The sequence below is a fragment of the Cuculus canorus genome, chromosome 29 (assembly GCF_017976375.1).
Source record: "Cuculus canorus isolate bCucCan1 chromosome 29, bCucCan1.pri, whole genome shotgun sequence".
In the NCBI taxonomy this organism is placed as follows: Eukaryota; Metazoa; Chordata; class Aves; order Cuculiformes; family Cuculidae; genus Cuculus; species Cuculus canorus.
The window spans coordinates 1,989,502-1,999,805 of record NC_071429.1 but is presented as its reverse complement, the minus strand read 5'-3'; the positions used below and the strand labels follow the sequence as shown (position 1 = coordinate 1,999,805).

Here is a 10,304-nt window from a genome sequence, read left to right as displayed (position 1 = left end):
TAGGGCACTGGACCCCCCCCACTTTAAGATCTGGGGACCTACAGGGGGGCTCTGGGGACCCATGGGATGTTGGGACCCCCCATTTTAACCTCCAGGCACTCTTGGGGGGGCTCTGAGGACCCATGAGGTGCTGGGACCCCCCCACTTTAAGGTCTGGGAGCCCCTGGGGGGGTCTGGGAGCCCTCACGGCTGCTTCCCCACCCCCTTCCCCCAGACCCCCACGACCTGAGCTGTGTCTCCTACAAAGACCCCAGCGTGCGGGGGGACTTGGGGGGCGCGGGGGGGGGCACAGCCGGCACTGTTCGCTGCCCCCCCGGACGCTGCTGCATCGGCATCTGGAACCGCAGCCACACGCTGGTGCAGGGTGAGGGGGGGGCCGGGGGGGGGGGGGCGAGGTGGTGTGGGGAGGTCCTGAGCATGTTGGGGGGGGGCTCTGCTGGGGGAGAGGGTGCTGAGATTGGGGGGGGTCTGAGCTGGGGGAGAGGGGGCTGAGATTGGGGGGGGGGCTGAGATGGGTGAGAGGGGGCTGAGATTGGGGGGGGCTGAGATGGGGGAGAGGGGGCTGAGATGGGGGAGAGGGGGCTGAGATTGGGGGGTGCTGAGATGGGGGAGAGGGGGCTGAGATGGGGGGCGGATCCTGAGATAGGGGGTGTCCTGAGACGGGGTGGGGGGTCCTGAGGAAGGGGGGGGTCCTGGGCTGGGGGGGGGGGGCTGAGCTGGGGGAGAGGGGGCTGAGATGGTGGAGAGGGGGCTGAGATTGGGGGGGGCTGAGATGGGGGAGAGGGGGCTGAGATGGGGGGGGATCCTGAGATAGGGGGTGTCCTGAGACGGGGTGGGGGGTCCTGAGGAAGGGGGGGGTCCTGGGCTGGGGGGGGGGGGGCTGAGCTGGGGGAGAGGGGGCTGAGACTGGGGGGGGCTGAGATGGGGGAGAGGGGGCTGAGATTGGGGGGGGCTGAGATGGGGGTCTGAGCTGGGGGGGAGAGGGCTGAGATGGGGGAGAGGGGGCTGAGACTGGGGGGGGCTGAGATGGGGGAGAGGGGGCTGAGATTGGGGGGGGCTGAGATGGGGATGAGGGGGCTGAGATGGGGGAGAGGGGGCTGAGATTGGGGGGGCTGAGATGGGGGTCTGAGCTGGGGGGGAGAGGGCTGAGGAAGAGGGGGCTGAAATGGGGGGGGGGATCCTGAGATAGGGGGTGTCCTGAGACGGGGTGGGGGGTCCTGAGGAAGGGGGGGGTCCTGGGCGGGGGGGGCTGAGCTGGGGCAGAGGGGGCTGAGCTCGGAGGGGGTGCCTGAGATGGGGGGGCTGAAGCTGGGCTGGAGGTGGGGGGGTCCTGAGGTGGGGGTGGGGGTCCTGAGATGGGGAAGAATGGTCTGAAATGGGGGGGCATCCTCAGATGGGGGGGGTCCTGAGATGGGGGGGGGGGTCCTGAGGAAAGTGGGGGGGGGGAGCTGAGATAGGGGAGAGGGCAGTCTGAGATGGGGGGACCCTGAGACTGGGGGGGTGTCCTGAGATATAGGGGGGGGTCTGAGCTGAAGGGGGGGCCTTGAATGGTCTGGGGTCTCATCCTGCCCTTGGGGGGGGCCCCATCCTCCCCCCACACCCCCCCAGCTGCTCCTTGACCTTGGCCTTGAAGAGCAGCTGCGGGGGGGGGGAGTTCTCAATGGGGGGGTCCCGGGGGGTGGGGGGGTGTCCTTGAGGTGGGGGGCAGGCAGGGTGGGTTCGAGGGGGGGTCTTGAAGAGGTTCTGGGGTGGGGGGCAAGGAGGGGGGGGTTCTTTTCCGGGGGGCCTGGGGGGGGGGTGCTTGGGAGGGGAGGTCTGGGGGATTCTTTGAGGGGGGGGGGGGTTGTTTGGGGGGTGTCTCAGGCAGAGGGGGGACTTTGGGGGGAGGTCGGGGGGGTTAATGTGGGGGGGGAGAAGCCGGGGGGGGGGGTGTGTTCTGTGAGGGGGGGTCCCGGGTAGGTTTTTTGGGGGGAATGGAAGGGGGTTCTTTTGGGGGGGGTTCTTTGGGAAGGGAGAATTCTTTGATGGGGGATCCGGGGGGGTTTTTGAGGGGGGGAATCCCAGGCGGGGGGGGGGGGGGGCCCGGGGTGGGGTTTATTGGGGGGGGGTCCCTTCCAGTGACACCCAGTGCCCCCCAGGCTGCTGGGGGGGCGGGGGGGCCGCCTGCCCCTCCCCATCGTGCACCCCAAGTCCCGCGGGCCCCCCCGAGGCCTCTGTCTTTGTCTGCCTTTGTCGGGGGTACCTCTGCAACCGGACCCCCCCCGGAACCCACCCCGGCACAGGGACCCCCCCCGACAACCCCCCGGGGTTGGGGGGGGGCAGACACCACCCCGGTATGGGGGGGACATGAAGGGGGAGGGGGAGAGGCGGAGGGGGGACTGGGACACCCCCACACCCCCCCATTAAGGTCCAGGGACCCATGGGGGGGGTCACCCATGGGGGGGGGGGGGTTGGGGACCTAGAAAGGGGGGAATGGGGCAGGGGGGGCACCCATAGTGGGGGGGGACCCCCATCCTAAGGTCTGGAGGGAGTTGGGGGGGGACACATGGGGGGATGAGGACCCATGGGGTGAGTGATGGGACCCCCCTCATTCTATGGCCTTGGGGGGGTGGGGACCTAAAGTTGGGGGGGGACACCCATAGGGGGGTGCTGGAACCTCCCAACTTAAGGTCTGGGGACACATGGGGGGATCTGGAGACCGGGGGGGGGGGGGTACATCCATGGGGGACCTACAGGGGGGTCTGGGGACCCATGGGGGGGGGGACACCCCCATGGGAGGGACCTACAGGGGGGACCCATGGGGGGACTCAATGGGGGACTCATGGGGGTGGGGGGACCCATAGAGAAGGTGGGGACCGCTGGGGGGGGGACTCCGGGACCCCCCATGGTCTGGGGAAGCCATGGGGTCTCCCAAGAGGGGTTCCCTGTGTCAACCCCCCCCCCCCGCCATGTCCCCAGGGCCGGGGGGGGGCACCCTGTGGCTGTGGGGCGCCGCACCCCTCCTCCTCCTCACCTGCCTCGTCCTGCTCGGTATGGGGGACACGGGGGGGGGACACAGGCCAGCCCTGCCACGGGGGGTGGGGGTCCCCAAATGCCACCTCCTGGGTGGCCCTGGGGGTGAGGGGTCCTGGGGTGCAGGGGGGGTCCCCAAATGCCACCTCCCTGGTGTCTCTGGGTTTGGGGCTCCTGGGGTGCAGGGGGGTCCCCAAATGCCACCTCCCTGGTGTCCCTGGGTTTGGGGCTCCTGGGGTGCAGGGGGGTCCCCAAATGCCACCTCCCTGGTGTCCCTGGGTTTGGGGGTCCTGGGGTGCAGGGGGTCCCCAAATGCCACCTCCCTGGTGGCTTTGGTTGTGGGGGTCCCCTGGTAGGGGGTCCTCAGTGTCCCCGTGTCCCCGTCCCAGGGCTGCGGCGGGTGAGGGGGCACACGGGGCGCCCCCCCCGAGGGGGTCGGGGGATCAGAGTCCCCCCAGAGCCCCCCAGTCCAGAGCTGCCCGCGCTGCGCTTCCTGCAGGTGAGGGCACCCATGGGTGAGGGGCACCGGGGGTGCCTGGGGATGGGGATGCGGGGTGTGGGGGCACCCATGGGTGCTTAGGGGTGAGGATCCCTGGCTTGGGGGCACCCATGGGTGCCTGGGGATGGGGATCCCTGGGTGTGGGGGCACCCATGGGTGCCTGGGGATGGGGATCCCTGGCATTGGGGCGCCCATGGGTGCCTGGGGATGGGGATCCGGGGTGTGGGGGCACCCATGGGTGCTTAGGGGTGAGGATCCCTGGCATTGGGGCGCCCATGGGTGCCTGGGGATGGGGATCCCTGGGTGTGGGGGCACCCATGGGTGCTTAGGGGTGAGGATCCCTGGCTTGGGGGCACCCATGGGTGCCTGGGGATGGGGATCCCTGGGTGTGGGGGCACCCATGGGTGCCTGGGGATGGGGATCCCTGGCATTGGGGCGCCCATGGGTGCCTGGGGATGGGGATCCGGGGTGTGGGGGCACCCATGGGTGCTTAGGGGTGAGGATCCCTGGCATTGGGGCGCCCATGGGTGCCTGGGGATGGGGATCCCTGGGTGTGGGGGCACCCATGGGTGCTTAGGGGTGAGGATCCCTGGCTTGGGGTACCCATGGGTGCCTGGGGATGGGGATCCCTGGCATTGGGGCACCCATGGGTGCCTGGGGATGGGGATCCCTGGGTGTGGGGGCACCCATGGGTGCCTGGGGATGGGGATCCCTGGCATTGGGGCACCCATGGGTGCCTGGGGATATGGATCCCTGGCATGGGGGTACCCATGGGTGCCCATCACCGTGGCCTGGGCCCATGGTAGCCGGGCCGGCTGCCCCCATGCTGAGCTCCCATCACCCAAAGGTTCCCCCCCGGGCACCCTTGGGTGCTGCAGGTGCTGCAGGCGGGGCGCTTCTCGGCGGTGTGGCGGGGCACCCTGCACCAGCGGCCCGTGGCCATCAAGGCCTTCGTGGCGGGGGCGGCCGGACGCTGCGCGGCCGAGCGAGCGGTGCTGCAACTGCCCCTGATGGAGCACGAGAACGTGGCGCGGCTGCTGGGCACCCAGGGTGCTGGGCCCCGCGCCCGCGGGGGGCTCCTCGTCCTCCAGCTCTACCCCGCCGTGAGTTGGGGGGCTCGGGGGGCTCATGGGTGGGCATGGGGTGTATGGGGGGCTCAGGGTGCTCATGGGTGGGCATGGGGTATATGGGGGGCATGGGGGGCTCAGGGTGCTCATGAGTGGGCATGGGGTGCATGGGGGGCTCAGGGTGCACATGGGTGGGCATGGGGTGCATGGGGGGTTTGGGGGGCTCAGGGTGCACATGGGTGGGCATGGGGTGTATGGGGGGCTCAGGGTGCACATGGGTGGGCATGGGGTGTATGGGGTGCATGGGGGGCTCAGGGTGCTCATGGGTGGGCATGGGGTGTATGGGGTGCATGGGGGGCTCAGGGTGCACATGGGTGGGCACGGGGTGCATGGGGGGCTCAGGGTGCTCATGGGTGGGCATGGGGTGTATGGGGTGCATGGGGGGCTCAGGGTGCTCATGGGTGGGCATGGGGTGTATGGGGTGCATGGGGGGCTCAGGGTGCACATGGGTGGGCATGGGGTGCATGGGGGGTTTGGGGGGCTCAGGGTGCACATGGGTGGGCATGGGGTGTATGGGGGGCTTGGGAGGCTCAGAGGGGCTCAGGGTGCTCATGGGTGGTCATGGGGGGGCATGGGAGGTTCGGGGTGCTCAAGGTGCTAGTGGGGTGCGTGAGATGCTCATGAGTGGGCATGGGGTGCATGGGCTTGGGAGGTTTAGGGGGGCTCAAGGTGCTCGTGGGGTGCATGGGATGCTCATGGGTAGGCATGGGGAGCGTGGGGTGCTCAGGGGGTGCTTGGTATGATTGGGGGGCTCATGGGGGGCTCAGGGTGCTCATGGGTGGGCATGAGGAGCCGGGGGGGGCTTGGGAGGCTCAAGGGATGCTCAGGGGGTGCTTGGGGGGCTCAGGGTGCACGTGGGGTGCACAGGGAGTGCACAGGCATACTTGGGGTGCTCGTGGGGGTGCATTGGGTGCTGGGGGGCACAGGGGGGTGTGCATTGGGTGCTGGGGTGCTCGTGGGGGTGCACGGGGTGCTGGGGGGCACAGGCGGGTGTGCATTGGGTGCTGGGGTGCTCGTGGGGGTGCATTGGGTGCTGGGGGGCACAGGGGGGTGTGCATTGGGTGCTGGGGTGCTCGTGGGGGTGCACAGGGTGCTGGGGGGCACAGGCGGGTGTGCATTGGGTGCTGGGGTGCTCGTGGGGGTGCACGGGCTGCTGGGGGGCACAGGTGGGTGTGCATTGGGTGCTGGGGTGCTCGTGGGGGTGCAGGGGGTGCTGGGGGGCACAGGTGGGTGTGCATTGGGTGCTGGGATGCTCGTGGGGGTGCACGGGGTGCTGGGGGGCACAGGTGGGTGTGCATTGGGTGCTGGGGTGCTCGTGGGGGTGCAGGGGGTGCTGGGGGGCACAGGTGGGTGTGCATTGGGTGCTGGGATGCTCGTGGGGGTGCACGGGCTGCTGGGGGGCACAGGTGGGTGTGCATTGGGTGCTGCGGTGCTCGTGGGGGTGCACAGGGTGCTGGGGGGCACAGGTGGGTGTGCATTGGGTGCTGGGATGCTCGTGGGGGTGCAGGGGGTGCTGGGGGGCACAGGTGGGTGTGCATTGGGTGCTGGGATGCTCGTGGGGGTGCACGGGGTGCTGGGGGGCACAGGCGGGTGTGCATTGGGTGCTGGGGTGCTCGTGGGGGTGCACGGGGTGCTGGGGGGCACAGGCGGGTGTGCACGGGGCACTAGGGGTGCTGACTGGCGTGCGTGGGTATCGGGGTGCCCAGGTGGGCGCCGGGAGCGCTGGTGCACGCTGGCACATCCCTGTGGGTGCTCACACGCGTGTGCCGGCGCTGCTGCCGGTGCCCCTCCGGCCGTGATCACAAGCGGGACCCGCGGTGCCCGTGGCAAATGCTGATGGGGACACAACTGACTTTACGGGTTTTTTTTTGGGGGGGCGCTTCTCCGTGTCCCCACGTGTGTCCCCACGCGTGTCCCCGTGTCCCCAGGGCTCCCTGCGCCACTTCCTGGGCCAGCACGTGGGCACGTGGGCCGGCAGCGTGCGCCTCGCCCTCTCGCTCGCCCGCGGCCTCGCCTTCCTGCACCAGGAGCTGTGGCGCGACGGTGAGCGCGGCCACTCGTGCGCCGAGCTGGCCAGGTCTCTGCAGGGGTGGCCTCAGCCCGTCACCTCCTTCTCTCACCCCTTTCCTGTCTCTGCCCGCCGGGTGTGTGGTCCCCCTCAAGGTCTCTATAAGCCCAGCGTGGTGCACCGGGACCTGAGCAGCCAGAACGTGCTGGTGCGCGAGGACGGGACCTGCGCCATCGGCGACTTCGGGCTGGCGTTGGCGTTGCCACCACGTGCCCAGGCCGGCACCAGCGCCCGCCAGGTCATCCCCATACGCAAGGTGACGATGGGATGGGATGGGATGGGATGGAGATGGAGATGGGGATGGGGATGGAGATGGAGATGGGATGGGGATGGGGATGGGGATGGAGATGGGGATGGGATAGAGAGGGGTTGGAGGTGTAGAGGGGATGGAGATGGGACAGAGATGGTGGAGATGTGATGTGATGTGATGGGATGGAGATAGAGGTGGAGATGGAGATGGAGATAGAGATGGAGATGGGGATGCGGATGGAGATGGGGATGGAGATGGGATGGGGATTTAGAGGTGGAGACAGGATGGAGATGGAGATGGGATGGGATGGAGATGGGATGGAGAGGGGTTGGAGGTGGAGAGGGGATGGAAATGGGACAGAGATGGGATGGGACAGAGATGGTGGAGATAGGATTGGATGGGATGGGATGGAGATGGGAATGGATAGGATGGGATGGGGATGGGGAGAACAACAAGAATGGGATGGGATCATGATGGTGACGGGGACAAGGATGGGATGATGGAGAGAGGGACAAAACATTATGAGAACGGGATGGAGACGGGGACAAAGACGGGATGATGAAGATGGGGCGAGGGGTGGGACGGGGGTGGGTGCCCTCGTGCTGCTGGCAGCAGATTCCCACCCAGCCGTGGGTGCCGTGCGAGCGGTGCGGTGGGCGCAGGCGGGCACCCAGCGGTACCTGGCACCCGAGATCCTGGATGAGAGCCTGGACCTGCGGGCGTGGGGCCGGGCGCTGCGGCAGGCGGACGTCTACGCCCTGGCGCTGCTCCTCTGGGAGATCCTCTCGCGCTGCCAAGCCCTCAGCCCTGGTGAGCACCCACGGGTGCCCTCCTCCTCCCCAAGGACACTTTCCTCCCCAGCCCCAAATCCCCACTGACCCACATCCTGGTCCCCAGGAGCCCCCGTGCCTGCGTTCCGGCTGGCATATGAAGCGGAGCTGGGTGCCAGCCCCACGGGCGCTCAGCTCCGGTGCTTGGCTGTCGAAGAACGGAGGCGCCCACTCATCCCCCCTGCCTGGCACCGCGCCCCCCAGGTCAGCAGTGGGGGGTTTTGGGGTGCCCTGGGGATGTCCATGCCCAAGGAAGGGGACACTGCTTGGGTGCACAGGGGTGTTTGGGGGTGCCCAGGGGTGCCCATGCCCAAGGAAGGGGACACTGCTTGGGTATCCAGGGGTGTTTGGGGGTGCCCAGGGGTGCCCATGTCCAAGGAAGGGGACACTGTTTGGGTGCACAGGGGTGTTTGGGGGTGCACAGGGGTGTTTGGGGGTGCCCATGCCCAAGGAAGGAGACACTGCTTGGGTGCACAGGGGTGTTTGGGGGTGCCCAGGGGTGTTTGGGGTGCCCTGGGGATGTCCATGCCCAAGGAAGGGGACACTGCTTGGGTGCACAGGGGTGTTTGGGGGTGCCCAGGAGTGCCCATGCCTAAGGAAGGGGACACTGCTTGGGTGCCCAGGGATGTCCATGCCCAAGGAAGGGGACACTGCTTGGGTGCCCAGGGGTGTTTGGGGGTGCCCAGGGGTGCCCATGCCCAAGGAAGGAGACACTGCTTGGGTGCACAGGGGTGTTTGGGGGTGCCCAGGGGTGTTTGGGGTGCCCTGGGGATGTCCATGCCCAAGGAAGGGGACACTGCTTGGGTGCCCAGGGGTGTTTCAGGGTGCCCAGGGGTGTTTGGGGGTGCCCATGCCCAAGGGAGGGGTCTCTTCCTGAGCATCGCGGGTATTTGGGGGTGCCCAGGGATGCCCATGCCCAAGGGAGGGGTCCCTGCGTGGATCCCTGAGGCTGTTTGGGGGTGCCCAGAGGTCTCCTGGGGGTCCCTGTCTGGGTACCCAGTTGGATCCAGGGATGCCCTCGGGTGTCCATGCCCAAGGGAGAGGTCCGTGCTTGGGCATCCAGGGGTGTTTTGGGGTGTTTGGGGGTGCCCAGGGATGCCCATGCCCAAGGGAAGGGTCTTTTCCTGGATGCCCGAGGCTGTTTGGGGGTGCCCAGGGGTGTCTTGGGGGTCCCTGTCCGGGTGCCCGGGGGGGTTGGGGGTACTTTGGGGGGGGTCCCAGCCTGGGGGCTCCCCGCTGAGCGCCGGGGGTGCTGTTTCTGTGTCCCCCCAGCCCGGGGGGGCTCTGCCCGAGCTGCTCGAGGATTGCTGGGACCCCGACCCCGAAGCGCGGCTCTCGGCCGAGCGGGCGCTCCAGCGGCTGCAGCGCCTGGCAGCGGGGCCCCCCCCGACCACCGGGACCCCCCCGACCACCGGGACCCCCCCCCGGGTCCCCTGGACCCCCCTCCCTGCTACCAGCCCCCCCCCGACCACCGGGACCCCTCCGAACGCCAGGACCCCCCCACCCCCTGGTGCCCCCCCCCTCTAGGATCCCCCTGACCACTTGGACCCCCCCAACATTTTCCACACCCCTCGACCACCGGGACCCCCCCAAACCTTGATGCGCCCCTCTCCCACCAGGAACCCCCTGCCCTCTGCTCCCCCCCTCGCTGTCCCTCCTCCTCCTCCGCCTCCGCCCCCCCCTCCCGTGCCCACCGGCCCCCCCCGCCCTCTCCCAGCCCGCCCCGCAGCTGCCCGAGCGGCGTCGCAGAGGGAAACTGAGACCCGGGCCGGCGGGCACAGGGACCCAGCGGCTTCCCCCCACGCCCCACCCTCGGCCTGGGCCCCGCGCGCCAGGCCCCGCCCCCAAATGGGAGGTGCCACTGTTCAGACCACGCCCCCTTCCCGACGGGCGGGGCCAAGCCGGAGCACAGGCGGCAGGTGGGGACGGAGCCCCCTCGTCCGCGGGACCCCCACAGCCTCCCTGCACCCCCAGAGCCCCTCCGACCCCCCTCTGCACCCCCAGAGCCCCTCTGCACCCCCCGCACCCCCACAGCCTCCCTGCAACCCCTGCACCCCCAGAGCCCCTCCGACCCCCCCTGCACCCCCAAATCCCCTCTGCACCTCCAGAACCCCCTGCACCCCAGCGCCCCCCTTGCACCCCGCTTCACCCCCAAATCCCTCCATAGCCCCCTCTGCACCCCAGACCTCTCCTGCACCCCTCGACCCCCCTGCACCCCCAAATCCCCTGTGCATCTCCTCGTGCACCCCCAAATCCCCCTGCACACCCACAGCCTCCCTGCACCCCTAAATCCCCTCTGCCCTCCCTCTGCACCCCCAAATCTTCCCTCTGCCCCTAAATCCCTTCTGACCCCCTACACCCCCAACCCCCCTACAACCCTCCCTGCACCCCCAGGCGCCCCCTACAGCCCCTCAAGTTCCCCCTGCCCCCCCCAGCCCCTCTTCTCCTGTCCCCTCCTCCCCAAGCTGCTGTGACTCAGTTTCCCCTTGGAGGCAGCAAAGTTGGGAGGGTTCCCTAA

General features: G+C 69.2%; 1 protein-coding gene across 1 annotated transcript; it reads left to right on the top strand.

Moving 5' to 3' along the window:
- Positions 1 to 2,905: 2,905 nt before the first annotated feature.
- AMHR2 (anti-Mullerian hormone receptor type 2) lies at positions 2,906 to 9,313 on the top strand. Its single transcript, XM_054051329.1, has 8 exons — positions 2,906 to 3,030; positions 3,402 to 3,511; positions 4,390 to 4,614; positions 6,567 to 6,681; positions 6,802 to 6,962; positions 7,619 to 7,766; positions 7,854 to 7,990; positions 9,059 to 9,313. The coding sequence occupies exons 1-8, from the start codon at positions 2,949 to 2,951 to the stop codon at positions 9,311 to 9,313; spliced, it is 1,233 nt and encodes a 410-aa protein (XP_053907304.1). The 5' UTR covers positions 2,906 to 2,948.
- Positions 9,314 to 10,304: the final 991 nt, after the last annotated feature.